Genomic DNA, 16,813 nt, shown 5'->3' with positions numbered 1-16,813 from the left:
CAATCAATAAATCGAAAGATAAAATCAAACTGAGGAGTCAAGTTCTTAATTGTGTTTTCTGACATTGCATATTAGAAGAAAAAAAAAGCTGCTTGCAGTATATTTTAGTTGAGATTCTGAGTGATTGCTTCTTTGACTTGATGCCGTTTTAATTATTTTATATAGTTAAAACTAAGCAGATGAGGAGTTATTAGATTTGTTGAAACTATGGCAACAGCAGAAATATCCCTGTGCTGACATTATTAATGCTTAAAACAAATATACATCTGAACACAATCAGTGGTGAGTTGTTGCCTTAGCAACTATAAAACTTTGGCAAGATCACTGGAGGCTGTGAGCATTTCGGTCTGTTCCTTCTTTTTCCTTGCTATCCTTTACGGTATTATTCCTGATTCTCGTCTCGTACTTTTTCATGTTGTGAAGAACAATGTTTTCGAAAAGTGCTTTATAAATAGTCCCGGGAGGAGGATGGAGCTGCTTGGCAAGAGAAGATAAAGGCCAGTGAGGTTTGGGTACAGTGAAGGAGAGACAGGAGACAGAGAGTATCTGAAGATGAACCGCAGTTATAACATCATCTGTTAGAGATTTCTGTCACAATAGTTCTACAAAGGTTTAAGAAAATGTAAAAAAAAAACAAACAGCTATACTCTGAGCAAGTACTGACGATTTCAAGGGTATAAGTGAGCTAAAGTCACCTACAGACAAATCATTATTTCACATGATCTGGAGCTCAACATGAAGCAGTAAAAGTTTATTTTTGTGTTCCACACTGACCTACGACACAGCGTCTCTCTTAATTGTGACTCTTCTGGCCCTGCTCTAACATGACTCTCCTCAGTGTCTCTGGTTTGCCTAAAAAGAGAAATACAGTCATTACGAACACAGATAAATCACATAATGCATCACCACATGAAAAGATTTTTTTCCCACCCTCCACTTTATTCAATTATGCTGTCCAACTCACAAAGATTATTTGTACATTCATTGCAGGTATGAACAGTATAAAACCCTCAGGACATGCAAGCCTTCAAGTGGGAGTGTTGAGACGGTTATTTTTTTAATTTTTTATTAGTGCTTTATTTACATTTCAATAAAACCGCTAAACATAATACATATATTACATGCAGTACATATTTATAAACCAAATCACCATTATAAAGCATCTGGTAAAAGATGCCATCCATCATTGGCCAGCAATGTTCCTGCTCTGCCCGAAAAGACTAACTTTGACTTTCTCTGTATATACACTTCAGAGGCCATAACGCCGACGCGGCACATCCAACCAACATTTCAAGTAAATCCAACTATTGCATTGGTACTTGCTCAATTCGGAACATCTTCCAAGTCATTCAGTGGGATGACGCACTTCTAACACACAGACAGACAATCCTATTTTGGAATCCACTGAATTATTAAAAACGTCTTTGTCCTTGTGAGACCATCTCCAACAGTTGATATCACTCTGTACCCTCCTTGATTTGTGCAAAAATAACTTGAAAATGCTGCACTGGACATGGGAGGAATAAAAAAAAAAAAAAGGAAATGGGGTTAAAAAAACAACTCCACTGTATTAAACAAAATAACTGCTATAAAAAAAACACACACACGGTGAGCTGTAAGGTTTGGCTGTAGAGTACCTTTTTCACCTGAGATTAGATTGTTCTGTCAAACGAGAAGCAGAAGACGCTGAAGATGGCGGCACTTAAAAGGCTTGAAGCACTGAGGATGCCTACAGTAGAGCAACAGTATGACAATAAAAGCCCAACTTTGTCACAAACATACACATGTAGATTAATGTTGACACTGCTGTATATTAAACACTTACATCTTGTGAAAAAGCTTTTTTCCTACAGTTCAGTTTGCTTGCTTTGAAGGGATTTCGAACGCTTTCTTGTATTCTCTTAATGGTTTGAAATAAGTACGGCTAAGATATTAAATGACGACGTAAACAAACACAAGCTGGACATTTGAGCCTGCTGTCAGATTCCACACATTGAAGCACTTCCTTCGAGTTCCTTTGTCATCTGGTGAATGCAAATACAGCAAACTGCACAATATGTTTCAGGGCTTGCAATATCTCTGCATTCAATACAACCGTCTCATGGTTTGAAATGTCGTTCCTTTGCACCATAATGTACAACTTGGCATGTTGATCATGTTATCTGATATAAATAACTGTAAAATGCTTGGGGGCAGAACTTGCTCTTGTAAATAGGTATTCAATGCCACATGCAATGACTTTTCCCACTGACCATGGTTTTACGTAATAGTATCTACTATCTCGTAGTTTCTTTTCTTCTTTAGTTCATAGAAGCATCACGGGTTTAAAAGAAGCACGGCTGTAAATGTCACAGCTCCGTCGGTCGCTAATCAGTTGGTGCGAGATAAAAAGCCGCGGAGGCACGACATCTTCACACTGGAAACCACGAGAGCGACAACTTTGAGAAAACTGTGAATGTGAAGCTCTCTGATGGTCGTTTTCAAGAAAACTTTAAAGTTTGTGTGAATCCGTCCCTGAACTTAAAAGTGTGTGTTAGAGCATGCCAAACTCTGAGTTGTTGTCCTTCGTGAGCAGCACTTGTTTACACACATTAAGACCTTTTCTTTTGAGCGAAGATGCAAGCTTCAATTTTTGTTTTCACTTTACCTATATAACCCAAGAAGAATAACAATACGGTCAGTTACTTCGCCTGACCTCACTTGGTCTGAAGTTAGTGCTATAAGTAAAAGGGAAAACCGGAAATTATATAAAATTTAAGAACTAATGGCTGCAGAATAATTATTCTAACTATAACATTAACAAAAAACGCTCAATGTTGCATGCCAGTTGCATTTTTACAAGGGACGCCTCCTGAAAGCATTTTTTCCTTCAGTGTAGATGAGATGGAGACACATGTTGCATGGAAAAGACAAACCGAGGGGGTTTTACGGATCTGTTGCAAGCATTTTCAAAAGGAAACTGGACCCAAACAAAAAGTGCATATCATTGTTTGGGGTCTAATGCAGTCTAGTAAATATTCCTCTATAAAGCATCTATTTTATTTGTTTGACATTGACCTGGTAATTTGTCTAGCCAAGCTCAAAAAGCCAATTCCTTCAATCAGGGGTATTTATAGGGACAGTTTATACATGCATCAACATTTACTGAATATAGTTTTCAGAGTGATTTGGATACTGGATAAAATTACAAGCCATTAGTTTAAAGCTCGCTACAAAAAACCCCACAAAGCTTTCGTCTTTTTTTTTCTTTCTAATCTGGAATTGCGACCGAAATATTTAAAAAAACCTATGGTGTAAAAAAAAATGTTTTTAATAAAAAGGGTGCGGACAAGACAACTTGCAACTCCCCATCAGAAATAGATTCTTAACACACTCCTGAACTCTTAATAACTTATCCACACTAATGTGAACACACCGATCAACACAGTGTCACCACTCAATAAGTTAATAACAACCGTTCCCGCGTTCTAACTCAAACAGTGCACGTTGACAGAAAGCCACAGTTGGTACCATTAGAAAAGGCAAACAAAACAAACAAAAAAAAAAAACACACACAATGTGCAAGTCAGCATGGAAACCTCCACCTGTCTCAACAAGGTGGGGGAAAAAGGCAAGTCGGATGTATTTCCTGATAGAATTTGTTCTTAATGATAATGATTTTAACTGACAAAACGAGATCGAAGGCAGACATCACAGGCATGTTCGTGTTATTTAAGTGCCAGTGTAGAGGTGTGAGCATTGAGACAGACCAAAATTGAAAAGCACACACACACATACACATTTGTGAGTGATTATGAAACGATGCTATACAATGAAACACTGCCCAATGCCTTGACTACAATTAGGCTTCAGTGTAACAAACTACAACCGTTTGTGAATTATGAGTGATTCAACTTGTGCAAGCAGAGAGCAGTGCCAGTATTTGTGTGGACAAAACTGTAAATATTAATCAAACTGCTGCTATTTATGAAGAATCATTACGAGAAGAACGGTGACAAACCCGACCGCAGGAAAATAACTTGTATCAATACAAAGTAATGTGGGACAAGCATTGACCCTGTGGCAGGAAGCCTCTCAGAAATATTTCAGAATCAGAAGTGTTTTACCAGCCACATTGAAGCCGATTGGGTTTTTTTTTCTCAGCGTTTCAACCTTTGAACTCTAAACAGTTTGGAGTAGCACAATCTGCAAGTGTCCACAACACTTTCTGACACTTGGTGCTGGAACGATATCAGACTCGTGTCTCAGTGACTACGATCCATAAGTGTGTACATGCTCTGTGTGTCTTGTCAGCACCAGGGTTCACGCTGGGATCTGCCTCGAGCCAAACTGTCTGCTCTCTGCCAGGCGCTCTTCATCAGGGAGAGGGCTTCACCGCAGCGCTTCTGCACCAGTGGATCACATAAGTCCTTATGCGGGAGGCCGACCTGTGCACAGTGAGAAAATGCAGACATGAAGGCTCAACAACAATAGCAGCAAAAGTATAGAGAGAGGGAGGAAAGATCTTAAATGTTGACGTTCTAATCAGTAAACAAAGCAGCAATAGCAATTTTAAGAGTATTTTTCTCTGAAACAATCGCGGCATTTAAAATCTCAAACCTGGTAAACGTCTTTCCACGCACTGCCCAACGCCTGCAGCAGCCGATCTCGCTCTTCACACCCGCTGAAGTAGAGGACCCACGGAGGGAGAAACTGAGCCCGATCTGTTACGAACTCCTTCAGATTAAACAGAATGACAAAGTTTGAAAAGATCACAGGATAAAGTCTTAAAATTACATCTAAAAATTACCAAAACAAAGATATACAAGAGCATGAGTGCGAGATGACACTGAAGCTGAATGGTAGTGATGAAGAAGGTTCAGTTTCTTTGACTTCTTCATAGTCTTTATACAGAGTAGTAATTTAGACAATAAAAGAATAATTTCGTTGTAGAGTTGGAAGAACACAGGAAGGATCTTCTGGAGAGCGACACTGTAACTACACAGTCCCGCCCATCCAACACAAACGACTGCATTTGCATTATATGTGAAAGAGTTTATATTGCAATTAGAAAAAAAATTTGACTGAAATCAAGAACAATTATACTCCTTATGGCAGGCTTTAAGGTGTGCGTCATTCTTGCTCTTCATTGATCCCTTCTGTTGAGGTCTTGAAATGTTTCAACTCGTTGTGCAATACAGGAATATTTTGATATATCAATGATTCTCACACCAAAGTCAGAATTATTGTGCTAAATTGGATGGAAATGACCCTCAACGGTCTTGTTTTAAGGCCCACATATTATTTTCTGTGCTTTGAGGATGTTTGATCCCTTTTTCCCCCCCAATGAGATACTCTGTCCTGAAAATCATTTGAAAAGAGTCTCCAGCATAGGGAAAGGCTTCTCCACCCACCATCGCTATTAATACTTCCATCTCACATTAAGGCACATAAATGAGGGGATATGCAACCTCAAATGCATTTGATCCAAGATAAACCCATTAGCAGAACCGATCACAGAGGGATTTGCACAGAAGATCACTCACAATAACACAGTACTCCTTGTCAGCCTCCAGACAGATGGCGGTGATGTCACAGATTTCAGCGCTGCCCAGCGAACGGAAGAAGCTCGTCTGACAGTCCTGATGGCACGTTAGCAGCTTTTTGTCCGTCACCACCAGGCAACATGGGATACAAGGAGTCGGGGCCACTCCTTGAGGAATTACCTGGAAGTTAAGAAGTCATGGAATAACTACAGGCTGTGTACTGTGTCCAATAATGGACCTGTTGAGGGACGATCACAATGATAAACAGATTCTGAGCACAATTAATTCTTAGCAAAGTTGATCAATTATGGCAAATTCACTGTTTATGCTAGTAATAAATGCAATAATGCAGTAAAAAAAAAAAAAAAAAGAGGAAACGTTACTAGCCACTAACCACATCAGTAGAAATCCATCATTTAAAGGTAAATTGCCTTACACTGTGAAAATTCACAAACTAAACATTATGCACAAAGTGAAGTTTTCCTCATTACCCCTTTGGAAACAGACTGGCAGAGCAGCTGCATCCAGTCAGCCATGTCCTGCTCATTGTTTGCACTAAGCACTAGCGGGGGGCGCTCTGTCAAGATGACTTGGAATGCATGTGGACGCTCTGTGCTGTTGGAGCGGCGGCACCCTCCGCAGTGCTCCCCTCTGTTGAGACAGCACACATATAGAAGTAAGCCTACGTCAGTTCCTTCCTTCTTTACTTGTGTGGCTGCCATGTTCTGAACAGTGAAAAGCTGAGCCGTACCCCATGGTGACCGACTGCAGAGGGGTCACGTCTGTTCTTTCTGAGTACAGGTACAGAATCCCATTACTGCATGGGAACAAAACAAACATGCATGGTTTGGTAAGTCATCAGAAAACATTACATAAGAGGCAGTCAATTCCTTGTTTTACATCCAAGATTAATCACATATTTACAACAAAATAAGCTTTGAGAATTGGGGCAACGATTTAAAAAAAACATCTTGCTAAAGGCCAGAAAGACGTCCGAAGGATCTGCTTCTCCTTTACCTGAGAACGAGGTAGCAGCTCTTCCACAGCTCTTTGCCCAGGTATGTCGTTCCTGCCCGGTACTGCAGATTCCCTTCTTTTGTGCTGGAAAGTATTCCAGAGTTTGGATAACCTTGTGGAGAAGAAGGGACCTCCATAGGATCCTCCCAGTGAACCAAGGAATAGAGTTGAATCGACACTTCAGACACCTGGAGAATCACAGTGAGCAAAAAGTGACAAACTTATCCAAAGCAACACAAAAACATCAAGTATGCTAAGCTCCTGCAAAGTAAGGCTTTGATTATATATTCGCAGAGACACCACGTCAACCTTCTGCAGAGGCTAAAAATCATGAATATTTTAGAGTGCTACTGATCATTTCACAGTGTCCTGCAAGAGTGTCTTTCAAAGTGCTGTATCCCCTCCTTTCAAACATTAAATTTGACTTTCAAGTATAGCATTAAAACGTGGTGTAACAAGCTTGAGGCCGGCCTTAATCCCTGTGAACTGTAAGTAAAATGATGACATGATTACATGAGTGGCACGGTGCCAAAGGACAACGTTCAAATGCAAAATCAAGTTGACCCGAGCTTTAAAGATGGGTCACATTCCTGGAAGCAAGTCTGAAAAGGTGGCGTCTTCTCATATTCTGGATCCAATATTCAGTTCCCCACATCATACCATGACAACAACATGAGTAGGATAATCTTACATTCAGACCAATATGGTAAATTATATTTTCTTGGATCATTTCACATGTTCCATTCATCCTGTTGTGGAGTTTAGAATATAAGGAATAAACAGTAAGAACAGCTGACGACAGTAACCTTCAACCCCTCGTGAAAATCATGGAATGTTCCAAGTACATGAGGATTAATTAGCAGCATGTTTCTTTGAAAAAAGACTTGCAACAGAAGCTAGAATATTTAACATCACTTTACCTCACAGTGAGACTCCAGAGAAACAAACTTGGTGAGAGCCAATTTTTCCATGGTGGCATCAGTCAGAACAGAAGGGTAGGGAGGTTCCCGACAACCTTTCACCATGGCTGCCTTGAGAACGGAGAGGAACCACCTTCAAATAAAAGAGGGAAAAAAAATCACATGTCAGAGAAGCAACATAAAAAAGCATCTATATTGTGCTCTGACCTTTACACATCTATAAAGTTCACACTCTGCCTTTTCTCCCAGACTAAAACTGAAGGGACAAATCAATTTAATCACTCAGCTCAGGACTGAATTGTGACTCAGTGGACGTCAGGATCCAATGGCAGGTGGACAATGTAACTTTAATGTGTCAGATCCTGTATGGAGGTTTTAACAAACTCACAAAGTCAGTGAAGCATCCGCTGTGTCCAGCAAGAATTTTCGTCGTCTGTTGGTGCAGACCACCGTCACCGTCTGCTGGTCAAGGCCCACCTAACAGAAAGCAACATTATTATTATTATCATTATAACACTGTCCACACTGTAACGCCACACTCATGTCCACAGTCTGAACACCATTTGGAAGACTTCACTGAAGCTGCAGAGGCTATAAAGTAGTTTACATGATAAATACATGCACATCCAAATAAAACACCTGTCTTCACATCTGCAAACCTCACCATTTCTATCCCCAAGTATGAGAAGAGACATCTATTCAAAATGAGAGCAGGCAAACCGAGAGTAAACCAGCAGTGCATGAAACTTACTGAAAGATAGTCCAGCTCATTATAAGAAACGGCATCTTCTACTGTGTACGGCTTTTCGGCTGCACCTTTCAAAGAGGTCAAAAGCAACAAAAAGACACACAATGAGCATATGTTGGTGCATTTCCTCCTCTCTAGAGGCTGCTAGTGTTTTTATGGCTACTGAGGCAACAGTCAAAATGGCTCCAGTCGGCAGAGAATATCTTGTCCTGTCCTTACAGGGTCACACTTTGACTTAAGAAAATTGAGACACAAACTTTTATCGATGCGAAAATCTATTGCGAGTCAGTTAGAATCCTTTCCAGCCACTTACCCTTCCTCAGCAGGTAGATGTAACAGTCAGTCAGCAGCAGATAAAGTGGTTGCAGGTCCCCCTCCATATGGCCTGTACTCATTCTCACCATCTGAAAACAAAGATGATTTAAATCACCTTTTATCTTTATTAGTTTCGCATCATAATGTGTCCGAGCTGCAGACCCCAGCGTTGTTTTGGTACAAATACACTATTATCTAACAAAGCAGTAAAATGATGCCACTTAATATTTAAACTGAATTTCTATTCATGTCATATTTTGTCGGATGTTAAGTGTCGTTTTCTACAGATTTCTAGAGCTTGAGAAAAGGGTGTTGAAGGTAATTGACAAACTAAGCCTTGCAACATTTCCACTGAGAAACTGTTTCTAAACCACTTGTGCAATGTCAAAACTGTCTGTTCAAATTTAACAACAAAACTGTAATCCACCTTTCTGTAGCATGTGTAAATGAAGTATTTCCATTAATTACTTTGTACCTTTGCTTGGAAAATAAGCCAATCAGTTAATTAAAATATTGTGCATCTTCAAGATATACATGTGTGTGTACATAATCTTTTAATTGTTAAATGTTATAGTATTGCCATTAAATTAAAAAAATTTTCCCTAACATAATGATGTCTATCTTTCAGCGCCTTTATTCTGGAGTTGCAGCATCATATCTTGATCTGCATAATTGACTTGACACAACTTTTTTTCTACACGATAGCCTCTCCCAACACAATCCAGTTATTTGAATCCTGCCACTTAGCGTCACAGACTTTTAGCCAAACCTGCCTTCCTGTTTTTTTGTTTTGTTTTTTTTTTCAAATCAAAAGATGCATTAAAAAGTATTGACAATTTCTGACCTTGTGGAGCTGCTCCTCATTCTCTCTGAACACATGAATCATTAGAAGAAGCAAATGATTGTTGTCCACCCTGGAAAATGAAGGGTGAAGAACATTAAACATTCACTAAATACCATCACAACAAACACATCTTTTGTCTTTAAACTTACTGGAACTCTGCAGGATGAGAGATTTCAGAAGGACTAAGCGTCTCGTTTTGTTTTTGTTCCACTTCATCAACTGTGAATGTACTTTTGTGCGTTTCGTCTCCATCGTCCTCCGTTATTTCAGACTCTTGTCCTGTGGGTGTTTTTGCTTCTTCTTTATCCTCAGAGCCACCTGAAAGAGTCTCTGGCTGGCGAGGCTCTGCAGAGTCATAGTGGCCACAATCTGTGGGAGCAGAGCCTGAACTGTTGGGGGTAAAGCTGCAAACGTCTGCCGGAAGAGAGGAGCCCGTGGACAGAGGGGAGCCAGCTGCCTTTCCTGGAGCGGAGTCGGGGGGCTCGCCTGCCAAATCCTCCCGAAAGGGCTGCCGAGTCGGAGGCTCGGGGTTCTGACCGCAGCCATTCAAGTTTTTCTCTTCTTCCTCTCCTGCGCGCTCCCAGGTCTCATCCCGATCAAGAGAACCATTGAGCCGGTCCATGACATCACTGAGGGGTTGACCTACTCTGTCCATGGAGGTGTCTGCCATCTCTGGGAGCCGTAGAAGCTCCTCAACCGCATCGGCACCATCTTCCTCCAAAACCTGCGATCCAACCCTACTTCTCGACTGGCTTTTATCATCCGACTGTGCGTCAGCGCCGTTAACTGAATCGACATCGTCTGTGGTGAGGATCGTAAAGTCCAATTCCATGTGCTCGGAGGAAATGGAGTTATGGATGCTGCCGCTGGAGTCTGTGGATCCCTTGCCACGTCGCTTCTTGGCTGGTTTCCTTCGTCTGGCCACCCTGAAGAAACAGGTGATTAGTTACAGGTGTAAATACAATTCAGTAACACTTGGCACATCACACAGATCATGCTCCAAACTGAAGTCGCTCCTGTACCGAATGACCTCCAGCTCATTGCCATTGCCGTTGACCTCAGCCTCATCTCCAGTCGCCGTCATGGTGGGAGTGATGGTATTTTGGCGGCTGGCGACGTGAACTGGCGTGACGTCAGCCGAGGTGTTGGTGTCCGAGTCCTCGTTGAAGGGGTTGTGTCTGAGCGTGGGGCTGGGTGGGGAGAGGTGAGTCGCTCCCTTTGACTTCACGGCGCCAGAAAGGACGACGGTGTCGCTGATGACCGTCTGGGGATCTGAGCCACTGGACCGTGGGCAGCTGGCCTGGTCAGTAAGATCACCCTCTACCACAGGAAGCCACGTGAAAAAAAACAGAGTGAAAAATCTGCATTCACTGCTTTCATTTCAGAACAGTTGAAGAAAAACAAAAATACAGAACATTTTTGCACTCTTTTGTTGGTTTGAAAGTAGCTAGTAACAGTCAACTATAATTTTGAGTACTGAGACAACAGATTTTTCAATCCACACATTCTGTCATTTTCAACAGTAAATCAACAAAAGACCAGCACAAAAATGTTGCGTATTCATTCATTAGTGTAGCACAATTAATGTTAGGGACTGCGGTGTTCTTTGTTCTTCTGTAAAAGGGTCAATAAAGCACAAAACTCAATGAGTAAGACATCAAGCAAGTCCACAGGCAGAGGCAGAGGCAGAGGCAGAGGCCGAGATCAAACATTTCTACTGTAGCTTTAAGATACGGTTCACACACAATGAATCCATGGATTAAATGCCTTCAGGAATCTGTACTTTTCTATTTACAGATGTATTGTGAGAGAATTGACTTTCTGCTCAATTTTACGGCTACAACAATTGGGGGATTGTTGCAGGATAGTAGGATTTCAACTGAGTGAGATAAGTTAGATTACTTTATAATTCAATCACAAAGTGGAACCAATTGAGGCTTTGTCGAAAACTGTAACCATTTAGATTTGCCTGATTACATCACCATTAAGTCTTGTGGCTTTGAACAGAGCAAATAGTTATGATTTGATCATTTAAACTGACATTGGTAAGTGTGCTTTTTTAATTTCTCTCTCCAAGGCAAAGTCAAGCTGCCAACCTCCAAAGGACAAGTCCACCCTTATCTACTGCAGCTAATACACAGAAGAACCAAAAGTACCTCAAACAAACCCATTATATAATAATCAAAACTATCCTTTCATGCATAGTCATGAATTCAAGTGAAATCTTTCAAAAAAAATGGCGCTATCAAAGTTGTGTTTAATGATAGACTGTTCAGCTATTTCTACATTCTGATGTACTTCTGGCATCTGGGCATGCTGGGAAGAATCCCTGCCTCAGAGCCCAGTGCAAACAATGTATATGAGCTCCATCGTGGTTTTAAACAATGCTTGGATCCAGGATAAACAACTTAAGAGTTTTTAACTATGACAAAACAGATGTTTTGTAAACTGCTCGGTATTATGTTGTGAAATAAAGCGAGCGCTGTGCTGCCAGCATATACTACAGCTCGGCTGAACCTAGGCCAGTGCCACACATCATACAGGAAGAGGAGAAGACATTAAGGAAAAGGATACATCAGACAGACTCATACACAGTTGGCTGGAGACAGGCTGGATAAGGTGAGTACCAAATGTTTCAGGCAGTCATTCTGCTTTGGCAAACAATAAGGCAGAGTGAGGATGAGGACCAGACGGGTTACACACACACACACACACACACACACACACACACACACACACACACATGCACACACATGAAAGATAACAAGGGGAACACCCAATGCCAACCTCCCAGAAAACACACACTTACCAGTAAAATGAATGTTACTGATGAAATAAATGTTTTGAATCTTTTTTTTGCCCTGAAAAAACCCCTGATGAAATCTATAATTTAATTTTAGTGCAAATAAAAATGCTAGGGCCTACACTAAGCTACTGCCTTCATCTATGACAGATGGACAATGACTCTTATTTATTGTTTTTGCTAACAGAAGCAAAGAACATCAGATTGATTTACTGGAATGTACCGTTGCAAATCATAAAACCTCAGATCCAAACGCAGATCTTAAAGCAGAAAACATTCCCTGAAAATGATCCAAAGCCCCCTGATCAGGCCTTGTGTCGTCATTCAGCATTTTGAAACAGCAAGCTGTACTGGAAAAAGTACCCAGCATGCATTTAGCACAAACTGCGCGACAGCCATGCCAGATAGGAGAGAGGAAACAGCAACAACAAGAAATATAGGGCAGGGAGGGGAGGCTTGACCAATGTCCCACCTTCCCAGTCTACACTTGGCAATGACTGCAACACGGGGAAGATGTCACCAAAATCATAATCTAAAAAAAGGAGGGATAACATTCAACATTAGACAGAGGTGGATGGAGAGAGGAGAGTGAGTCAATGGCAGAGAAACAGTAAAACAACATGAATGTGAAATAATTCAATCAATAAGGGAAATAATAGATGACAGGAAACCTAATAAATGGGGAGAAGTGACTCAGCATTTTGTGAGAATCGATGAGGTAAGCATGACTAAGACCGATGCGGTGATGTCGCCCTGAAGTCAACAGTCCAAACTGAGGGATTCAAAATAATGTGTATGTCAATGAAAATAAATCATTAACTTTGAAAAGTCAAGAATACAAGACTGATACAAATTATTTTAGGATTTTAAAAGGGGGGGGGGGGGGGGGGGACACCAACTGTCCAATTAAGTGCGTCTCTATACAAATTCCCACTGATGAAGTGAAGCAAGGAAAGAGACAAAGAGGGTTGGAGTAAAAGGCTTACCTTCACTGGACGGAGCTATAGCACTGTCATCCCACTCCAGGTTGGTGGAGGTGAGGGAGGTGAAGGAGTGCAGCGACAAGCTGTCTGAGCTCGGCAGCCTTTCCTCAAAGTCCAACAGGTTGTGAGGTTTGTAGTATTCTGGCATGTAGGGGGCCACGTCCAGGTAGGGCATATCCTGAAATGGCAAGATGTCAACAGAAACATTAGGAACGTGCTGCATTCGGGACATGTGGGAGCTGAATGTTATGTTGGTAATGTAATAAAATATATGCCTACCAGCTCCAGGTCAAATCGAATGAACTCTAGACCAGACACCAGCGTGAGGAACAGGGTAAGGTGGTCATGACTGCAGACCAGTGCATTCCTACCAGTGAAGAAAAAACTTTGACACTGACATTTTCAAGAGAAACATGCAAGCAGTGCAAAAGACATACTAAATTAAGTCATAAAAAAAAACCCATTTATTTCAAAGTCATATGATCTCTTGATGACTTACTTGAAATAATACTTCTGTAACAATCCTTGATTCTCCTGGAAGAGGCGCAGATAGCTCTCTAAAGAGCTCTCGCTTAGTGCTAGATATAACCACGCACGGCCTGCACACAACAAAGAAGAGTCCTTTTTGCATATAACTCGCTCTGTGTGTGCATGCGACCAACCAGTATACTCTATGTGCTCTAAGTGCTCTACGTCTGTGTGACTGTGTGAGTGAGATGTCTCACTTCGGCCGAGGTTGGTTGCTATGTGCTGGAGCTCGTCGATCTGACGCACGGCCTCTTTCCTGGTGAAGTGAAGGACCAGGACCCAGTAACCTGAGGAGATGTCCTGCAGCCTGCAACGCAGCACAACACAGTCGCGGCCATGAGGAGTGTGTGCTGATGGACTCCGACACGGAACGACAATGTTATTATTGGTCCTAGCATGTTTCTGTGAACTCTCGTGTCACAGGTTCTGGGTTTGAGTTCAGGCCGGGACATTATGTGTCAAGTTTGTATGATCAGGTTGGATATACAGATGTTTCCATGATGCAAATTCAAGTAACACAATTATTCGCTTTTCCATTTTTTTTTTTTAAAGGTATGACTTACCCATAGAGCAGAGCATGGTCAAGGTGCTCGCAGAGCCGCTGCAGGACCCGGTCATGATTGCGGATGGCCGGAGTTTCATCTTCACAAGCTGCAAAGTAACTCTGCAACTGTACAGAGACACAGTTTTCAGTCTTTTTGTGTTGCTATTTAGTTGCTCGTAAACATGCAATGCACTGAATTTCTTGGCTGTAAAGCCTTGGAAAAATCACCTAATTGTAAGAAGGTGTCATTTATGGCCACTCCATTGTTTCAGCTCTCTACAATCACGCAGTGGATTTTAAACAGAAGTGAGAAAATTTGGATAAAATTACTAATGGATGACAGATGTTTTGGGATGTTAACAATAATAACAAATTTGTAAACAAATAATTAAGGGAAATTTTGCACAGTGCATCATGGCAAAGATCCTTCCACATGACCTACAGTCAAAGAAAGAAAGGAATACAGGGACAAGTGGTGGAATTCTACAGATCAACAAGTCAATGATCTGTCCTCAATCTACTGAAGCATGTGCTTTAAGCTTTAAGACCTAACTGAAGGCCTGGAGCATGCAGCAATAACAGGATATTTAACCATTTCCCTCAAACGGGAACTAAATGTCCTCAAGGGCCAACAGTTCTTATAATGTCCATGTGTTGTGCCGGCTCTATTTTTGAAACTAACTATTAGTTAATTTCAAACCTAAAGTGCTGCAATATCAAACCAAAGGTTTAAGTATATAAATAGAAGGTTCAATGTGTCTTTTTTTTACACAAACATTAACATTAACAATGACTGCAGAAATCTGCTGAGTGGTCCCAGAGAAAAGCTCTGATGACCCCCCCCCCCCAACATAACAGAGGTCTGAAACCCTAAAACGTGATCTGCCAAGTGGAAGTTGGTTAAGCTTTGAGAAAGCTCTTTTGAGTCTTGTGACTGCATCACCACATGACTGAGCAATGCTTTTGGGGGGGTAAATACTGTATGTTTGTTTAAAACCTTGAAGCACCACTTCAGATGCACTTTCACACTTAAGCCATTACACCACTGAGAACTTAAAACAATATATTTAAAGGAATAAAAACGAATTTAGAGAAACGGGGTTTAGGGAAGTTAAGCTGCAATGGCTCTGGATAAATATGTGGGTGCAGTATGGAATTGCTTAGATTAAATGCAAAATTAAATACGTGAAGATTTCCCATGCAAAGTTAGAACCCTCGTTGTTTTGAATGGGGATGTGGAAGTAATAATGCTGTCCATCAGGTTTTGTGAAAACGAGTTTTGCAATAGAATTGGTAGCCAATTTCAATATAGTCCATAAAACTGAAACCAAGAGTAAGAACCAAACTCTAATGCCGATCATCTGTATCCAAGTAATGTTTATAAGTATGTTTACAACAATATACAGCAGTGAGAAAAGAGAGGGTTGGTGCCATAATTGTTTACCGTGATCAAAACAAAGAAGCTGACAAATGAAAGTAACAGCACAACAAAAGCCTCTCGACACGGGAGTGTTAATAAATCATTTGTAAGTAATTGGGAAGGACAAAGCCCTTCCAGGAGTGTCGCATGGTAATGTGGTGTCCTCCTTCGTTGAAAGTTACCCTCTTTAGCAGACAAAAGCCACCCTGCTTTAGCCACAGTGACTCGGTCACGTGAAAAAAAAAAAACATCTCGCTCCGGCAGGTCTTACCTTCTTCACAGACATGGAGATGTTTTCCAATATGCGATCCTTGACTTTCAGTTGCTCCATGCCCGGAGTGTCTGCGGCTCTCGGCGGGCTGTCAGCTGACTCCAGACTCACAGTGCTTGTTTTGCTAAAGCTAGCTCCGCCCGCATCAGCGAGCTAACGTTATCCTGCGGCTCGGTGTACAAAGAAATAAAGAGCGGAGCACAAAACTAACGATTCTGCGGTACTCACTGCTGTTGGGGCAGCGTTGCTATTTCTACTCAAGAGCCGTCATGGTTCAAGCCGAGCTCGACACTTCAGCTTCCGTCCTCCCGGTTAGCAAAGTAACGCGTTAGCCCCTCGACTTTTTGACGCGAATGAGAGCGGACAAGTTTTACACTTTGACTTAAATGACTCACCAGATGTGTCGCGTGTGACACTTCCCGTTTCTGTACTCTGCTTGTTGATAAAACTTTTATTCACCTTGTGGTGTGACAGCCTAATTGACGGATGAATGTAACGGTTGGTCAGGTCTACTGTTTTGGGGGGGCCGAACCCCGGTGGTCAGTGCGTGACGTCATCGACTGGCTCCAGAGGAAGCGGGACGGATCTCCGTTCAAAACTCACACGATTCTATGTTTTTGCGCTCACGGCTGGACAAAAACACAACACATCGCGATCATTTGACTGGATTTGATCTACCATAATTAACCTTTTGAGTTCGGCGTGTCTGCAAGACTGTTTTCATTGCTTTTGAATGAATCAGATTTTTTTTGTTCACCTTGACCCAATATTCAGATCAGACACTGAATGGAATACTATATATATATATATATATATATATATATATATCTAAAACTGCTTTAACCATTAGTAAACATACAGTGGCCATAATAGTTCATTTGTTGAAGTCAGTTCT

General features: G+C 41.4%; 1 protein-coding gene across 2 annotated transcripts; it reads right to left on the bottom strand.

Annotated features, from left to right (window-relative positions):
* Window positions 1–918: 918 nt before the first annotated feature.
* Window positions 919–16,214, bottom strand: plekhm2 (pleckstrin homology domain containing, family M (with RUN domain) member 2). 2 transcript variants are annotated; one of them, XM_080497193.1, is made up of 20 exons: window positions 15,919–16,214; window positions 14,247–14,353; window positions 13,881–13,990; window positions 13,655–13,754; window positions 13,435–13,522; window positions 13,159–13,333; window positions 12,645–12,704; window positions 10,392–10,689; window positions 9,519–10,295; window positions 9,370–9,439; window positions 8,524–8,614; window positions 8,214–8,278; window positions 7,851–7,939; window positions 7,463–7,595; window positions 6,543–6,730; window positions 6,277–6,342; window positions 6,017–6,176; window positions 5,526–5,705; window positions 4,600–4,716; window positions 919–4,427 (listed from the first exon to the last, which is right to left on the bottom strand). In XM_080497193.1, exons 1-20 carry the CDS (start codon window positions 15,976–15,978, stop codon window positions 4,290–4,292), a joined length of 3,072 nt encoding a protein of 1,023 aa, XP_080353319.1. In that variant the 5' UTR covers window positions 15,979–16,214; the 3' UTR covers window positions 919–4,289. The 2 variants fall into 2 exon arrangements, with proteins under 2 accessions (XP_080353319.1, XP_080353320.1); XM_080497194.1 differs by having other exon boundaries at window positions 8,214–8,272.
* Between the last annotated feature and the right edge of the window lie 599 nt (window positions 16,215–16,813).

Source organism: Blennius ocellaris (assembly GCF_963422515.1).
Source record: "Blennius ocellaris genome assembly, chromosome: 5".
Classification (NCBI taxonomy): domain Eukaryota; kingdom Metazoa; phylum Chordata; class Actinopteri; order Blenniiformes; family Blenniidae; genus Blennius; species Blennius ocellaris.
Note: the sequence above shows the minus strand (reverse complement) of the source record. Positions and strands in the feature narration are given on the sequence as shown.